Below are 18,928 nucleotides of genomic sequence, written 5' to 3'. Positions count from 1 at the left end.
TTAAAAATTAGATTGAATTACACAACCCTCTATCATGCTTGAATACTTCTTGGATAAATAATTACAGGTTTGGCTTCACAAAGCTGATGGGGAAAGTAAAATAGTGTGGAGGGGTGGTGATTTAGCCAACTACTGCTATTCTTGTTTTATTTCATTGAATATCTCTTTGTAGATTTTGTCAATAATGCTGTTTTAAAATGATTTCATTCACTGAATAAATGCATATGGAGTGTGTTTGCTGGACTCTCAGCATATCCCTTATGGCAGAAAGCGATGTAGCACTGAAGAGCCTCTTGATGAAAATGAAAGAGGAGAATGAAAAAGTTGGCTTAAAGCTCAGCATTCAGAAAACTAAGATCATGGCATCTGGTTCCATCACTTCATGGCAAATAGATGGGGAAACAGTGGAAACAGTAAGAGACTTTATTTTTTAGGACTCCAAAATCACTGCAAATTGTGACTGTAGCCATGAAATTAAAAGACGCTTGCTCCTTGGAAGAAAAATTATGACCAACCTAGGCAGCATATTAAAAAGCAGAGACATTGCTTTGCCACCAAAGGCCCATCTAGTCAAAACTATGGTTTTTCCTCTAGTCATATATGAATGTGAGAGTTGGACTATAAAGAAAGCTGAGCACCAAAGAATTGATGCTTTTGAACTGTGGTGTTGGAGAAGATGCTTGAGTCCCTTGGACTGCAAGCAGATCCAACCAGTCCATCCTAAAGGAAATCAGTCTTGAATATTCATTGGAAGGACTGATGTTGAAGCTGAAACTCCAATACTTTGGCCACCTAATGTGAAGAACTAACTCATTTGAAAAGACCCTGATGCTGGGAAAGATTGAAGGCGGGAGGAGAAGGGGATGACAGAGGATGAGATGGTTGGATGGCATCACTAACTCAATGGAGATGAGTTTGAGTAAACTCCGGGAGTTAGTGATGGACAGGGAGGCCTGGCGTGCTGCAGTCCATGGGGTCACAAAGAGTCGGACACGGGTGAGCAACTGAACTGAACTGAACTGAACTGAACTGAAGCATATGTTGAACAAGAAAAAGTCCTTGCCTGTGTGAAGTTTAGAGGAGAAGAGGATATTAAAGACGTAACTGAGGGACTTCTCTGGTGTCCAGTGGTTAAGACTCTGTGCTCCCATTGCAGAGTACACACCCCAAAATTAATTAATTAATTCAAAAATAAAAAAGAAGGAATGACAAAAGAGTGAACAAATTCTATCATTTAAGCTAAGTATGGTATTTTAAAAGGGCACCACTGTTGGACACGTTATCAAGACATGGATACTCAGGTCTGGCTTTCTAGAGTGTCATTCATTTGAAACCTCAAGGATGAATATTGGTTAGGAGTTGGGAGGTGGGGCAGATTGGAAAACATTCAAGTCAGGTAACTGCAGAATGGCTGGAGCATCAAGTTTCAGGGGGAGGGAATGGAGAGAGAAGATTAGGAAGCAAAGTGATGACTCTATCAGGAAAAAAAAGAAAAGAACTTCATCGTAAGAGCAATGAGATGCTTTGGGAGATTTAGTCAAAGAAGGCAATCAATTTAGATTTTAGGAATATTCTGATTGCAGCATAGAAAGTGTATTAGTGATCAGTAAGACATCATTTTTAAAAATACCTACATCCTTTGAAATATTTATAACCTTAAAATTTGCTATTTTGCAAAATTTTATCAGTATACACATGCGTCCTTATTTTACTTTTTTGTTAGATCATTATTTTGAATACCTATTCCCTTGCTTACCAGCTGCATAACATTCCATCAGAACAATGCACCATGATTTTCTCAACCATCTCCTAATAATTTACTTTTAAATATACAATCAGTGTAAGTTACAGGCATTTTGATAGCTCTTCATTGCCAGTTTACCCACCAGAGAAATTGTTTCAACTTCCAGTTTTACCAGTCATATATTTATGCACCCTCACTAGCATATTCTCACAGAGATTGTGTTTTATTATTTCTTGACCTGTTAGTTCAACACCAGGCACTTTATGGTAAACTCCTGGCCTGACTGGAGAAAAGCACATAGGCCCTTGAGGCGATGACTTGGTGTCATGAGGTCACTTTTAAGTAAACTCTCCTCTTGCCACATCCCTAGATTACAGAAGACACTCAGATTGAATTAACCCTCACCACAACGCCATTTTTTCCAGCACTAGTCACATGCATCCTCTGTATTGTATGGGTATTTATATAAATTGAAGCCTCGGAGACTCTCCAATATTAATGATATACCATCTCATTTGATGGTTATTGTGGGAAAAAAACTCCCTAAAATACTGGCTTTCTTGGTGTTCGTATGATGATATGTTAGTTTTATGAATGAATGAGTTCAGGGCCTCCCCTTGGTCATAGCTTCTCTGTTGAATAATTAGGGGTTAAGAAAGGAAGACTTCAGGCAGAATCTTTGTGCTCCTAATTGCCTTAATTTTATTTCCGGGAAAACAAGTTGACATACTGGCATCCATGTCTTCAACGTCCAGGGAGCAGTTTGTCTTCAAAGTATCTTATACCCATTCAGAATTCTGTGAGAATTAATTAAGTGGAGGTTTCAAAGACAAAAGCTGATCTAGAGTACAACACCAGACTGTACTATTTTTGCAATTTCAGCCTCCTGAAGGTATTAAGAATAGCCCCTCGCTAGCTGTCAATACACATTCTCAAAACCAAACCACTAAGCTGTGAAATGAACAAGGGGTGATACAATGATGGAAGTAAGACATCTTTATGTCTCTCTAAGAAGAACTCTTTGGAGGACTTGTCAGGCAGTGTGTGTGTGTGTGTGTGTGTGTGTGTGTGTGTGTGTATGTGTGTAGTTTAGGAGTCCATCAATGAATGAAAATTATCATATTAGTAGTGTCCCTGTATTGGTAGCACTGTTTTGAACTCAGTGAACCTGATTAAAATCCTGTGATTTTAATTTCAAAAGTAATCTTTGAGCTCATTTTAACCATTCACCAGTTTTCAGTTACTACACATGAAGTAATTTTTTCTTTAATGAAAAAAATACAGAAACTTATGAAGATGAAAGTAAAACCTTCTGTTAATTGCATCAGCTGATGCCATTTTAACCTTTTAAAAGTATTTTAAAATCATTTAAAATTTTTTACTATGTCCCTTCCTTTTTTACTGTGTAAGTACACACACAGACGTTGGGATACTACAATATTTTTGGTGTGTATTAAATCTTAAAATAATTTATTTATTTCATACATATTATTCAAAATCTATACTTTTATGTATATGTATGTGTGAATATATACACACATCAGAGGAAGATCTATATCTTTCACAATATATGATTATGTTAGAAAAGTATATACTCTAAAATCATCCCCTTAAAATAACCACTATTATCATTTTGGGAATAGATCCTTCTAGCTGTGTGTGTGTGTGTGTGTGTGTGTGTGTTATGTGTATATGAGAGGTATAGATAGATGCATATATTGATAAAACAGTGTTCCCTAATCTTTCTAAAATGTATAACTTTCTTTTTCTTTTTTTTCCCTTTCCTTTCTTTTCCCTGCTTCTTTCCCATCATTTTTTTGTTTTCCTGCTGTAGTAATAGATACATAACAAAATTCACCACCTTAGTCATTGTAAGGATTTGTCTAGGTGGCATTAAGTATATTCACATAGCTGTGCAATCATAATCCATCTTTAGAACTTTTCTACTTTCCCAGACTGAAAATGCACATCAATTAAATAATTACTCAACATACCCCCCCAACCTCTTTGTTAACCACATTTTGCTTTGTCTTCATAAATTTCATTACTTTAGGTATCATATATCATTGGATTCATACTGTATATATCCTCTTTAACTGGCTTATCGCATCTTAGCCTAATGTTTTCATGGTTCATTCCTGTTTTAGCATGTTTGAGAGTTTCTTTCTTGTTTTAGGCTGAATATTACAACATTGTATGTTTATACTGCATTTTGTTTATTCATTCATCTGTTAGTGGACACTTTGGTTGCTCTCAAATTTTTGGGTATTATGAACAATTCTGCTATGAACATAAGTATACAGATAAGAGTCCTTCCCTGTTTTGCCTTTTGGGGTAGATATCCAGAAGTGAAGTTGCTGGATTGCTGATATGTTTTGAAACATTTTAATAATACAATATTTCATTATAGGAATATACCATCATTTATTTAACCAGTCCCCAAGTACTGATTATTTAAGCTGCACATAATCTGTTATTTTTATAAATTTCATTGCCAAGAACATATCTTGAAACTGAAGGTTTTAACCATCTATGATTATTTCTTTTGGTTAAATTCTTGAAAATGAAAGGTATGGCTTTTGTTAGGACTTCTGATACATATCACCAAATTAGCCCTCAAATTGCCCATAAGAAATTTATAGAAACAAATATTACCTTGGTCCCTAAATCTGAATTATATGAACATTGCCCTTTGAAGACAGTTGGGATAACACCATCCCATCACACATAGCCCCCAACTCCAAGCTATAATTCCTTATTCTGCTTTAACCTAAATAGGTGGTTCTCAACTCTGGTTTCAACAGAAAATCATTTATTCCTCCCCTTTTTAATTTCCAGATTTCACTCCCCAAGTAATAGGCCTAAGATAATTTGTATCTAAAAAGCTCACAGTGAAAGGCACTTTGTGTTTATAGAGCATTCAGTGATTCTGTTGTGCAGTCAGACTTGAAAAGTACTTCTGGATGTATAGAAGCATATCCATACATTGTACTCTTAGTCTGAGTCTGTTGGATTATTTTCTATCTCATGGGGTCATCTATCAAATGAAAAGTATGTGACTGGAGTGAAAAAGGAATGCAGCCATGGGTATTAATCCCTGAATAATGGAAGACAATCAGTGAGGGGACTCAGGAAAGCAAAATTAAGTCATTTTCTATAGTAAGGGTTTGGAGAAAATGGTAAGTAATTTTTCTTGAGCAAAAAGAAGTAGCCAAAAAAAAAAAAAAAAGGAATGCATGGCATGTAAGCTGGGGTTCCTTTTTTTTTTTTTTTTTCTTGCCCTATGTAAACTCAGACACCAAGTCTGTCCATTCATTTATCCCGTCAAGGTTTATTAAGTACCTACTTGGTGTGAAATTTTAGTGATAAGATCAAGCTCTTTTTGGCCAGTAAAACTCATTGTAAATATTCAGAATTTACTCTTGGAATCACTGGGTTTTGAATGTCCTTATGACTTCTTTTGTATAAGGATAGTATTAGAAGGAAAAGAGACATGAGCATACTCCCCTCAAGTCTGTGTCTTGAGCAGTGAAGCTCCTTTTTGGGGGGTTGTTATAGAATGACTTTTATTTGAAGAATAAGATAGACTACTCATTTAAAAAGGAGGATAATATGGCACTATTCCTAGATCTTGTTTGTTGTTCAACTAGAACAAAAATCTGGGGAAGTAGTGTGAATTTTCCAGTGTCCGTCAGCTCTAAATAGTGGCAAAGCTGGGATTTTTTGATCCTGAATTTTACTGCATGACCCTTCAATTTAATTGATCATCCTCTAGGGCAATATTTCTATCTGCCAATATCCTTAACTGAGAATGGAAGTTGGAAAATGCACCTCCTGCAGTACAATTGGCCTATAGAAATCCTTCATTTGGCTTCCTCGTGTTTGCAAAAAAAAAGAGCATAACTTTAAAGTCAGAAGAGGGACCTCTGATCCATTTTGCACACACCTGTAATCAACTGACACAGTACAGAAGCTGCCTTACACCACGGGGCTCTTATTTTATCCAGTTCAGGTCACTCTGTTGTTTCCCAGATAACAATGCTAAGTATCACTTGCTGTCTGTTGTACCATTTACTCCATTAGTTTTCTTCTATGACAGAAATATTTTTCTGTACCCACATAGACTGAGACGGCCTCTATGTTTGTTTTCGTGAATTTCTCATATGTGGTTTGTTTTACCTTTTCTTTACCCAAGAATGATAATAGCGTTTAGCTGCTCAGTCGTGTCCAGCTCTTTGTAACCCTTTGAACTGTAGGCCACCAGCGTTCTCTGTCCATAGGATTTTCCAGGCAAGAATTCTGGAGTTTTTTCTTCTGCAGGGGATCTTCCTGACCAGGGGTTGAATCCACATCTCCTATGTCTTCTGCATGGCAGGTGGATTCTTTACCCCACGAGCCATCGAGGAAGAGAGGTAGAATGGTTTTTAAAACTTCAAACTATAGAAGAGAACTAGGCTGCCTGGGTTGAATCCTAGTTCTGCCACTTGCTAGCTGTGTAACCTTGCATAAATACATGTTTAAGACACATGTGCTTCAGTATCTTCATCTGAAAACTAAGGACAAGTAATAGATTCTGTCTCAAGGGTACCTGTGAGGAGTAAGTAAACTGCATTGGATACAAAATGTTTACGTAAAGTAAATGCTTTTTAAGTGTTTACTGTTTTTATATCTTTTAAAAAATACCAGTTGGTACTTTAGTTTGTTTTTCCTGCCGCAAAGATATACAGACAAAATAGATAACTCCAAGTGACAAATGGCCATTAGGTTTTGTTCAAATAACTTTACACAACTGTCATGAAAAGAAAATTGAAGCTGAAATATTTGTAACCCTATCTTCTAACAAATCAACCGTCACTCTTTCCATAGGTTGTCTAGTCCTTGCCCATATGGAAATACCATTCTGTGTAGCCTCAGTTGTATTGTACATATGATTGATTTCACATTCTGTGTTTTTCATGTAACATTTACATTTTCATTTAACATCTTAAGCACATTTTCATGTGTTTATAATACCTAGAACCAAATTTAAGAACAGGGATTGGAGTTTTATGTTGCTGTGTATATGTCAGACTTTAGCTTTTATATATTTTCCCTTTCTGCTACCTTAGAAAGTTTTCGTTCCAAATAGAAGTCATTTTTGCTCACTACAAACTTTTTTTGTCAAAAATTTGAATGAAGAATTATTTAGTGCAGCAACTTTGATTCCCTTTGTCTTCTTGTGGCTTAAGCAACTAGCTCAGTGCCTACCTAACACATAGCAGAATTTCAGTAAGTTTTTGTTGAATAGATACTTTGGATTATTTAAATTTTATGGGATTGAGGTATTATAGTTATTTGATAGTTAATTCAAAATATGTTTCATTTCAATACGTGTTAAAGATTATTTTTAAATGTTTTAGTTTCTTTCTTTTCATGGCACAATTATTTAAAATATGCCACTTGACTATTTCTGTAGGGGATTTGAGTAAGTATCAAGTAAAACTTACATATATAATCTGACCATTAAAATGAAAATAAGCACTTCAGATGCTTCTTTGAAAGATAGTAGTAATTAATAAATTCCAATAGTAAAGTCCTTAAATTACTTAGAGGGAGGAAGAGACTAATGAGGTTATTGTAATTAAGCATGCATTAAACATATGAGAGTTCCTGGATTGTCAAGTAATAAGAGAAACGAGATACCTTATATTTTGCTTTTTTTTTTTTTTTTTTTTTCAGTCTGACAAGAGAAATGCATTTTTCTTGGGAGACAATTATTCATTTATTCAAATATTTGTTAAATGTCTATTATGTGCTATGATATGAAAAAAACAGTGAAAAGCAGCAGTAAAGAGGGACTGTCTCTTACCCTATGAGAAGAGACATGCTCAAGCGTGATATGTGTAGAAGAGGAGAGATAGAGTACTCACTGTGCCAGAGGATTTGGGCAATTGTTCACTGAGGGAACTGACACTCAGGCTGAGACTTCAAGAGTTCTTAGAAATTAGCTCAATGTAGAATCCAGAGAGAGGTGGGGAAGCACATAGGTATAATCCATGAGATGGCAGAGAGTCTGGCACATCAAAGGAAGTCAATGTCAGAGAGTGACATGACATTGACCTCTCAAGGAGAGGCAGAAGAGATAGACTGGGTCCCAATCACTCCACTAAAGCACTGAAGACTTTTCAGCAGGAAAGTAATGTAATTAGACCTGCATTTGTGAGAAATCACTCTTCCTATACCCTCTTACAGGTGATGCTAGTGGTAAAGCATCTGCCTGCCAATGCAGGAGATGCCAGAAATGAGAGTCTGATCCCTGAGTCAGGAAGATCCTCTGGAGTAGGAAATGGCAACCCACTCCAGTATTCTTGCCTGGAAAATTCCAGCATATTCCAACACTATGGTGGGCCATAGTCCATGGAGTCACACGAACGCAACTGAGCATGCACACCCCACCATTCTTTTTTAACTCTTCCTACAGAATGAAGGATTCATTAAAGGAGAACAAGCGTAGACAATGGGAGATCAGAGTTAGTGCTGTTGGATAACTCCTGGTGAGAGGTGGTAGTGTCTTGGAGTTGGCTTCCAATAGAGGAAATGGTGAAATATAGATGTTGCCTATTTAGGGAATAGGATCACCAGGATTTGATGAATGGGATGTGAGGGAGAGGCTCAAGAATGACTCCTAGTGTTCTCATTTGAAAAACACCAGAATGGACAGAAAACCAAATGAAAGGCATGAAAAACAGATTCAAGGAAGATGCTGAAACAGTTTTTAACATCTTGAGGTTGAAGAGCCTATGAGACATCCAAGTAAATACGTGAAATAGACAGTTGAATATTTGGGGCTGGCATTTCAAGTATAGATGGGTTCTGCTGATAGAAATTCAGGAGAGTGTTCATACAGAGAAGGTATTTCAAGTTGTGGGCATGGTTCTGGAGAGATTTAATAGAGAGAGAGGAGAGGAGGTCCTGTGTCAGATCAAAAGGATCATTACTCAGGGGCCATTGGGCAACATGTTGATTCAAGTTGTCTGTAGCCCTTTCTATTACAGAAGACAGATTTCTATCTATGACCATGATAATTTGATTTTCCCTGATGGTTCAGATGGTAAAGAATCTGCCTGAATATGAGACAACCAGGTTCAATCCCTGGATCAGGAAGATCCCCTGAAGAAGAGAATGGCAACCCACTCCAGTGATCTTACCTGGAGAATCCCATGGACAGAGGAAGCTGGCAAGCTGTAGTCTATGGGGTCACAAAAAGTTGGACACTATTGAGTGGCTAACACTTTCACTTTCAGCTTGCAGTTTGACTTTCTTCCCAACTTATAAAAAAAGCAAGTCAGTTATTAAAATACTGTGAGGTAATTGCTTTAATGGAGGTCTATACAAAGCCCATTGTGGCTATAACTAAAGTACTGTAGAAGTCCTTCCGGGTGATTTTTATGTCTTTTCACATTTTTATTTTTCTATTAAGCATTTTGTCAATATCATCAACATGTATCTGTGAGCTATTGGGAAGACGATAGTATTTTATGATGTCTTCCTGTTCCCCAGAAGTTTATAATCTGGTACAGGGGTGAATACATAGTAACTGTTGAATGAAGGTCTCTAGACTTCTGGAAAGACATTACAGAAGAGACACCACTTGATCAGAGACTTGAAGAATTAGTAGCAACTGCCAAGCAGAAGATGGCTCTGTCTGAACAACAAAGGAAAAACATAGTGGAGAGTTATAAAGAACAAGTCATAGACTGTAGAAGGAGGTCCTGGCTAACAGATAAGAGTAGACACATGAGTGTGTGGTCTATTCTTATCTCTATATAAGTCTAATATTGGGTGTATACTGTGAGTAATGGCAGAAATAGGGAGGTGGCTGGACAGAAAGGCAAAGTCTAGATTGGAGAGTCCTTATACAGTGTATTTAAAAAAGGGAGAGAGAATAATCAGAAGAGTTCAACACAAAGCAGAGTCATTTGCAAATGTAGATGAGTAGAGAGTCAGGATCAAGTATTCACATTAGAGGTAATATCACTGTGACAGTATTGAGGAGACATGGAAGAGAAATAAGGTTAGATCATGACCATAAAGAGCTTTGAAAAGTGATGATGAAAGCCAGAACTTGGAGAGAGAAAGTGAGACTAGGGTAGAGTACAGGGATGCCAGAGAGATTCAGGGCTTATGTAGAAGACATGGTAGTAGATTAGATTAGAAGCGTGTGTGCACATGTACACATGTGGGGGTGTGTTTAGGGAATGGGTGGGTCATGTTTGAGAGGGGTAGAGGAATGTATATTATTCCACTTTGGGCACAAAGGAGGTTGAGGGCTTGCTCGCAAAGGTGGGCGTGAGATGTGCTCTTATAGCTCCTTGTCTGTTCTTGTCTCTTGGCCATAGCCAGTTCTTTCTGGTAGTGGAGACATCCATTCAACAGTTATTGATTATCAGTCCTTCCTCCAGACTACAAACTCCTGGGGGGCAGGTAGATACGCCCTCTTCATCTTGGGATACTATTCTCCTCCCATTAATCTTGCCAAGCTTTCCATGTTGAAGAAGCTTAGAAAATGATTGATGGACAAACAGCCATATTAGAAGACTGCTACAGAGATTCGAGTCTCAGGGAAAAAATATGTATGTATGTGTGTGTATGTGTGTGTGTATGTCATCTTTAAAATGTTCATGATTTTCAAAATTAAAATGTTAAATCATGATAAAACTTCAAGAATTTCTGCAAAAAAAGAAAAATGAAATGCCAAAAATAAATATTTGGAAGCGTCTCTAATCCAAAGTAGAAAAGATTCGCTATGTATTTAATTGAATATGTGGGCCAGGAAAGTGTTGCCATAGCTCTCTTTTACCATGAAGAACATAAATAAATATGCTTTAAAATGATTCCTGTTCTTTACACCCTTCTACCTCCAATGAGGTAAAGAATTTTAAATTGCAAAATGTACTAAATGTACTATTTTCACACACGTAACTATGAGATAGAAAACACTCAGAAACATGCCGGCACATACACAGAAGAATTTATAATAAAGTTGTGAGAAACCTTCTCATCTAGTGAGCTATTTCCTAGAAGAAAGCAGTGGCTCCTGAAATTGCACCCTGATGCCTTCCTTCAAAGATTTTAGGAATCTTAAGCAGTGTATGTGTGTGCACATGTGTGCATGTTCACCAAGAAAGAAAAAGAGAAATTGGTTTAAAAAAGTTGCTTCTAAGGATTAGGATTAATTCTTTGTTGTTTACTTTCTAAATATGACTGGTTTTCATCTTCAAAGTATGTGACTGTGAAGTGTCTGTTTTGGGGGCGGACTCCTATCCAGCTGTGGTCCAGAGTTTGCCTGCCATTAACCCAGTTGCTCCGTCACTGTCTCCATTTATAGTTGGGTTTGTGAAGTGTTTAAAATAGGAACTCTGGGTTTCTGCTGATCTTGAGTCATCAAAGAAAAGAAAAGCTTTATTCGTTCTTATATTCAATTCCATCCATTCAGACTTTTTTTTAAGATTGACATGGTTGACTAGAAAAATCTAACCTTATATGTTTTAGTTTCAAACTGAATCTTCTGTACTTCTTCAGAGTATCTGGATCTTACTGAGTATTTATTTTGGAGTTTTTTCATGATATATATTTTAACAAATTGCTTAATGTGGAAATAACATCTTCTATTGAGTACTATTGGGACCACCTTCCTAGAGAGGGAAATGCTGCTTCACCAAGACAAGAATTTTCATGTTACTTAAATTACAAAAGGAAATGGCAAGTTGGCTCCCTGAGAGACTATCAGAAAAAGGGGGACAAAAGATAACTCTATTCAACAGTTTCTTATAACTTAACAGAAAACTAAATCTAAAATTACAAAATCTCTGGGAAACTACAACTGAGACAAATCACAAATGATAGGAAAAGATAGCTGTCACAGTCAGAACCCAATAAAAATGATAGCACACAGAATCCAGCCCCTTCCAAGGAATTTATTTATAAGTGTTCTGTGTATATAGGTCTATTTGGGTATAGAGAAGCCATTAGGGACAAAATGATAATCTGGGGCTAGCAGAGTCAGAATTGTCATCCTGTACATTCAAGAGGACCAAAGGGCAGGGGAGCAGTTAATTGTGAATAGGAGAAGAGAGTATTGTAGAAGAAAGACCCTAGAAAGGACCAGTGACCCTCCTTGGCTGATAGCTGGGGACATCACAACCAGGTTGCTGGAAGAAATGTGACTCAAGAGTTTTTTAGTATCTGTCGACAGGGGCACTGTTGTCCTCTTTGGCTTAACACTGATGTATTTTCTCCTTCTATTTGCTCAATGAAAACCACTGCAATATTGTAACGTAATTAGCCTCCAACTAATAAAAATAAATGAAAAAAAAAAGAAAAGAAAATAGCATCCCCTAATCACTGTGACAATAAAAGGCATTGCCACACATTTCTACTCTCTCCCTGGTCACTAGTGATTCCCTCTCCAGCTGAGAACCACTATATGTTAATCAAATGTCCTTGGGCTTGTTTTAATCTTTATCTCTGGCTGAGATCACCACAAAGCTATCCTCAGACAGCCATATATCTAAATAGATCTACTTGGATATTATGGCGACAATAGGATAGCTGTACCATGTCCAGCCCCACAGCCACATCCCAGGAGGGAAGGAGTAAAGGGGAAAACTAGGAAGGGATGATGCTATGTCAGGAGAGCTCTAGTTTTTCCAGAAATGCTTTTCATACATCTTATTGGCCAGAGCTACATCACATGGCAACTCCTGCCTGCAGAGTAATCTAGGGAAGTGTGAGCATATTGCTGCTCTTAATAAAACTGAAATCTTTTGAGTAATGAAGAAGGGGAGTGTGTATGTGAAAGCAGTTAGCAGCCTCTGCCCCCCTGCCGTGTATATCTCTCTAATGACTTGGTGTGGATAAATGACACTAGAATAGTACAAAGTCTTGTATTGTTGCTTCTTATACATATTGGAATTTATTTGGAAATTAATGAACAACCAAAATAGGGTGTAGCTATTCATTTCTTGTATTAATAAATCTAATCATATTAAGGAAGAGCAGAATTAAAGCATTCTGTTACTGGTGTGTGTACAGATCCCTAATACATCAGTGCCTCAGGATGAATGTTTGAATTTTCAGACCTTCTCTAAGCCTTTACTTATTCCCAGACTAACCAAGACCTCTCACAGTTAAGCAAAAGGTCTCTTAATCTTTGTGCTCTTAGGTTATTTTTAGGATATTCAGCAAGTATTTTTGAATTGAACAAATGAATGCAACAGAAATAGAAGATATAAAGGGAGGAGAAGGCTGCTTTTGTGTTATCTTTAGTAAATCACTCTTAACAGGAATCTTTGATCCTAAATTTAGTATTTCTTTGATTGTGCCAGGGGTATATGTTTATTCCTCTCAACACTCCTCATTTTTATTTTTGTTCCCTCTGTTTAGCCCATCTTCTCTCTTTTTCTAGTATTGCACTTTATGGTGATCAAGTCTTTGGGCAGTTTGTTTGAGATCACATTGTTCAATTTATTTTTCTTGACTCTGATATTTCGGTATGTATTGTAAAAATTCATTACCAAGTCCACTGTCATAATTTTTTCCCTCTATTTTTTAAAAAAGAGCTTTATCTCTTACATTTTGATTTGGGGTTATTCTTTGTATGTGGTGTAAAGTAAGGATCCAGCTTAATTCTTTTGCATGCGGATGTTCAGTATTCCCAGCATCACTTACTGTAAAAACTATCCTTTCCCCATCAAATGATCTTGGCACCCATGTCAAAAATCAAGTGACCATGTATGCGAGGGTTCATTTCTAGGTTCTCTGTTCTATTTCATTGGTCTATGTTTGTCTTTATGCCAGTAGAACATTGTTTGCTTATTATAATTTTGTAATAAATTTTGAAGTTGCATGTGGGAACTTCAATCTTCTTTTAAGGTTGTTTTGGCTATTCAGTCTCTTGAGATTCCATTTTTCATAAAAGTTCAGTTGGAATTTTGACAGGGATTACATTAGATCTGTACGTTGCTATGGATAGTATTAATGTATTTACAATGCTGTCTTTCAATCCATGAAGATTGTGTGTCTTTCCGTTTAGTTGTGTCTTCTTTAATTTATCAGCAGTGTTTTGTACTTTTCAGCATGTAATTCTTTCACCTCTTTGGTTAAGTTTATTTTTTTTCCCTAAGTTTTTTTCTTTCTTTCTGATGTTATTATAAGTGGAATTGTTTCCTTAGTTTATTTTCTGGATTGCTCATTGCACAGAAGCACAACTGATTTTTGTGTTAGTCTGTGAACTCTTAGATGGCAGGAGTCATGCCTTCTTTTATGTTTTGCAGAGTTAACACAAAAATTTAGTAACATTTGTTAATATTTGTTTATGTATATTTATTTTTCAATAGCAGTAATCTTTAACTTTTTTTTCTTCTTTTTCTCTCTCCGGCTTTAGGGTACTACTAGTTCAACAGCTTCTCCTCCGGTCTCCACCCCTGTCACAGGGCATAAAAGAATGGTCATACCAAACCAACCCCCTCTGACAGCAACGAAGAAGTCTACACTGAAGCCACAGCCTGCACCCCAGGCTGGACCAATCCCTGTGGCTCCAATTGGAACACTAAAACCCCAGCCTCAGCCTGTCCCAGCTTCTTACACTACAGCATCCACCCCTTCAAGACCTACCTTCAATGTGCAGGTGAAGTCAGCCCAGCCCAGCTCTCATTATATGGCTGCTCCTTCACCAGGACAATTTTATGGTTCAGGGCCAGGGGCCCAAGGTTATAACACTCAACCAGTTCCTATCTCTGGGCAGGGTCCCCCTCCTTCTACACGGGGAGGCATGGATTATGCATATGTTCCACCACCAGGACTTCAGCCTGAACCTGGGTATGGGTACGCTCCCAACCAGGGACGCTATTATGAACCCTATTGCCCAGTGGGGCCTGGCTATGGGGGCAAAACTGACTCTGATCCTTCCTATGGTCAACAAGGCCATCCAAATACCTGGAAGCGGGAGCAAGGGTATACTCCTTCTGGCCCTGGGAACCAGAACCCTGCTGGGATGTATCCAGTTGCTGGTCCTAAGAAGACCTACATCACAGATCCTGTTCCAGCCCCCTGTGCACCACCACTGCAACCAAAGGTAGGAAACTTATTAACATAGTGGTGGGAATAAAAGGGTACCTATCTCAGCCTGCCTTCCCCAGAAAGCAGAGCCTAAGGCAAAAGTATTAATATATGTGCTACTTTCATTTCATTAAAAAGTACAGTCTGAAGGAAGTGCTTGGGTAGAGGCAGGAAAATGGGGAGATCCTATTTGGGGATATGGAAAAGTGTTACCAATAAGAATTCTGTTAAGTATCAAGTACAACTAATTTGTTCAGTTTTGAAGGACCAGCTTCCAAAAGACCATACGAACCATAGCAGCTTGGAATAATCTCTTCCTTGGTAAAAAATGAAAAATAATTTATTTTCCAGCTCTTGTCTCCTGTTGATCAAAGCCTTCTACCATGGGTTAGAGACTTCCTCACACTTAGATGTTGCATTTACTTGGTCACTAAATAGATCTGAAGCATCTAATGTCTTAGTAGGGGATAGGAAATCCCTAGGTGTGGAGGTGAGAGGTGCTCAGGGCAACACAAGATGAACTGCTGTCGGATTGGGCTCTTATGAAGGTGGTTACATCCCAGGTAAAGTTGGTGCCACGGTGACTGCTGGGGAAGAACAAGTGGATAAGGGCCCAGGAGACAGCTGAGGCTAAGGTAATACAGATACCTTGCCTAATTTTCTTTGGGAGAGGGCTTCAATGTAGTGGCCCTTGTTTATCGATATCAGTGATCCTCCAGGAAAAATGTTACTCTCCAACCTTTAATTCTATTAGGCAACTTAAAAAATTTCTTTATGACAGTTCTCTTGTTTATTGTTTGATTAAATTTCAAGCATGCATGAGTTTTAAGTCAACATGTTATCAACTTCGTATGAATAGCCAATATACAATACTGTACACACCTACTCACCTACAGCTTGGATTTTTCTTGACTGCTAGAACCAACATGATGATGTTTCCTCTCACCATAAAAAGAGGAACCAAGGAGAGTTACTAGAAAGGAGTGAGATGGAAAAACAAATCTAGTTTCCAGCCATTGTGTTAAAACCAAGCCTTCCCTTCCCTTTAGTTAGAACCGTGAGAAATTAGAATTTGGAGAAGCCTGGATTAAATAGAAGTTCATTGGTAACCTGGGTGGATGGAAGTTTGTATCATATATATTTAACCCTTTACATATTTGAGATTGTCAATTTCGAGACATATCCATTTGCATTTTCAACATTACAACAAAAATTAGTGAGGTCCTTACTCTTCCAGGGGGTTTATTCAGTCACTTCTCACATGAAAGCATCAGCTCTGGTGCAGATGGATTTTAGGTTCCTTAGGGGTTAGGAACCCTTCCTAGCAGGTGGGACCTGAGGATAGCTAGAGATATCCATCTATCTTATGAATGTGCATTACATGGAAGTGGACCAGCCATGATCATTTTCTAACATAAAGACTCCAAGCAAAAATGTTAAGTGTTTTTGAGGCATTACTCTTGGACAGACTTTCTTTTGAAAAATCTCTTTATGAAAAGAAATATTATTAGGGGTTTTCTGTTTTATTTTTTAAAAAAATATTGCCCAAAATAGCCAACCTGGACAGCCTTGCCCTTTGTTAACATTGCAGTATATTTGTTTTCATCCCTCCTGACCCTGAAGCGACCTGTTCAGAAAAAAATGGGGTTATTCAACTTTACCTCACTTTGGGACAACCACAACAAATTCTCCTATAGAAGATTGAAAGTTTAGGTTGAGACAATGGTCTTCACTGTTTAAGTTCAAATAGCTATGCAATTTTGCCCTGTCTGAAGCAGCCTGACTGTAATAGGATTACTGAGTGATCATCCTAAGGGCAGGGGACTCAGGCCTGAGTTGTTTAATGATCCTATTACCCAACCTGGGGAAACAGACATGAGACAGAGCAAAAGTATGTCTAGGTGGAGAGAATGACCTGATGAGAAGTACTGAACCTAAATTCAAGTTTCCTGTTTTCTCACCATGTCTCTGGGCAATCTGAAACCAATCCAGTGGAGTAGGAAAAAGAATCAGTGCCCACGCACGACCTGGATCTAAACTATTAGGTCCAGACACATCACTAGTATTTGGTCCTGTCTTCATCAACTTTCTTGAGATGACAGAATGAATTTCTATTAACCACTCTCCAGAAAGCTTGAAACTTTATTTTCCTTATTGGAATAAGATAATACTCAGGATGATCTCTTCCATTATTGAAGATCCTGGATATCAGTAGATTTCATGTCATTAAAAAAAAATTCTGAAATATTTGTTTTTCAACAGTGTCATGTGTTTTAACATCATACTGTACATTTAAAAAATGAAAATCAAATCATGTACTTTTTGCAGTGATTATTAAGGAGAGTGGTTAGAGGTTGATATTTAGCCATCTATCTTTGTTTGGGGAATGGGAAAGAGACTGATGAAGCTACAGATATTGTCTGTGTGTGTTGGGGGGCATTGGTGGATGAAGGGGGTGGTCTCTTTCACAGTTGATCTCTGAGCAGAACACTACTGTATTCAACTGCACCTGTGCACAGAGGAGCCTATTGTCTTAAACAGTGACTTGGCTTGGCTAAGCAATGTGACTCTTGGCTTGAGAAACGAGCTCCTAATTCTAATCCCAGTTCCTCCCTTGACATTCTTCTTTCAGCTTGAGGAAAGCCTCTAGACCTTTTTATGTCACGCTCTCAGCCTCAGTAAAGTAGAATGTCATCTTCACTAATTAATTAATGATTGCAAAGGGCCTGGAAATTTCCAAGGGCTGAATAATTGCCAAATGAGGACTTGGATTCAGCTTTTTACACTGGCTTTCATTTATTTCCAATTTTTTTAGGCACTGATGGAAAATATACCTCTGTGCCTTAAAACAATTATCTTTTGTTACTTCGAGAAGTTCTTAGGGATTTGACATTTAACCCATTAAGGAAAAAGGTTTTTTAAAAATGAAAGAAATGAATCTCCTTTATGTTTGAGAAAAGCTGCTTTAATTTCTCCATGCTGTGGTATAATATAAAAGAGGAGATAGAAGAAAGGAAGGAGAAAATAGGACAGAAAAGGAAAAGAAAAAGAAAGGAAAAAAAGAATGAAGAAAGGAAGGAGAAGCCCAAATCAGAACCTGCAAGGCTTAGGGGATCGTGATTATATTTGTGTTTCCATAATGTGCTGAGCAATGAATTTGCATGCTACAGTAGACCATAATGTGTTTCCTGGACCATCTGAGCCGAGTTCCTTGAAAAATATTGTTATAAGCAAGTTTTAGCTTTTTTTTTTTTTAAGAGAGAAATGTTCCCTTCTCACTGGAAATCCTCTTAAAGTCACAGTGGAATCTCTTCTCTTTGCCATTTTATGAAAGCTTATATCTGTGGGTTGCTGTGTTGTTCACAGAGCTTTTGTCCTGTGTGTTAGCTTCACATTCCTGTGAGATGGGATGCGTATTTTCTCTAATTTTCATGTGAGGTGAGTCAGCTTGAAAGCCCCAGAGCAGGACCTCGAGGTTCCACTTCCTTGTCATAAACCTCACCTATGAGAGCCTTGGCTCTGGTGAAGAGACAGATTGTTGTTATTCAGTTGCTCAGTCGTGTCCCAACTCTTTGCAACCCCATGAACTGCAGCAGGCAGGCTTCCGTGTCCTTCACTATTTCCCAGGGTTTGCTCAACTCATGTCCATTGAGTTGATGATGCCATCCAACCATCTCATTCTCTGTCACCCCCTTCTTCTCTTGCCCTCAATCTTTCCCAGCATCAGGGTCTTTTCCAATGAGTCAGCTCTTCGCATCAGGTGGCCAAAGTATTGGAGCTTCAGCTTTAGCATCGCTCCTTCCAGAGAATATTCCGAGTTGATTTCCTTTAGGATTGACTGGTTTGGTCTCCTTGCTGTCCAAGGAACTTTCAGGAGTCTTCCCTAGCACCATAGTTTGAAACCATCAATTCTTTGGCACTCAGCATGTGCTCCGTAATATGAAGAGTGCTGGTACTATGTATCTCAGGAAAGCTGTGGAGGCCCACCTAGGTTACATTCTAAAATCATCTGGTAAAATTTCCTTGGAAAATCTTTCAGGATGGGGAGAACTTGGAGATCAGCAAACCACCTTTCGATAAATCCAA

The 18,928-nt window shown here is 37.9% G+C and overlaps 1 protein-coding gene across 14 annotated transcripts in view; it reads left to right on the top strand.

The window, feature by feature from the left end:
* LPP (LIM domain containing preferred translocation partner in lipoma) overlaps positions 1-18,928 on the top strand; it is a 715,161-nt gene that overhangs the window by 421,255 nt on the left and 274,978 nt on the right. For 13 of the 14 annotated variants that reach the window (XM_065943106.1, XM_065943114.1, XM_065943107.1 and 10 more), the window contains one exon: positions 14,169-14,858. In XM_065943106.1, coding sequence (XP_065799178.1) covers positions 14,169-14,858 — 690 coding nt within the window. Of the gene's footprint in view, positions 1-14,168; positions 14,880-18,928 lie in introns of those variants that run through there. The other variant, XM_065943118.1, reaches the window with a different exon arrangement.

The sequence above is a fragment of the Muntiacus reevesi genome, chromosome 8, assembly GCF_963930625.1.
Source record: "Muntiacus reevesi chromosome 8, mMunRee1.1, whole genome shotgun sequence".
Taxonomy (NCBI): domain Eukaryota; kingdom Metazoa; phylum Chordata; class Mammalia; order Artiodactyla; family Cervidae; genus Muntiacus; species Muntiacus reevesi.
This window is presented reverse-complemented; position numbering and strand designations above follow the sequence as displayed.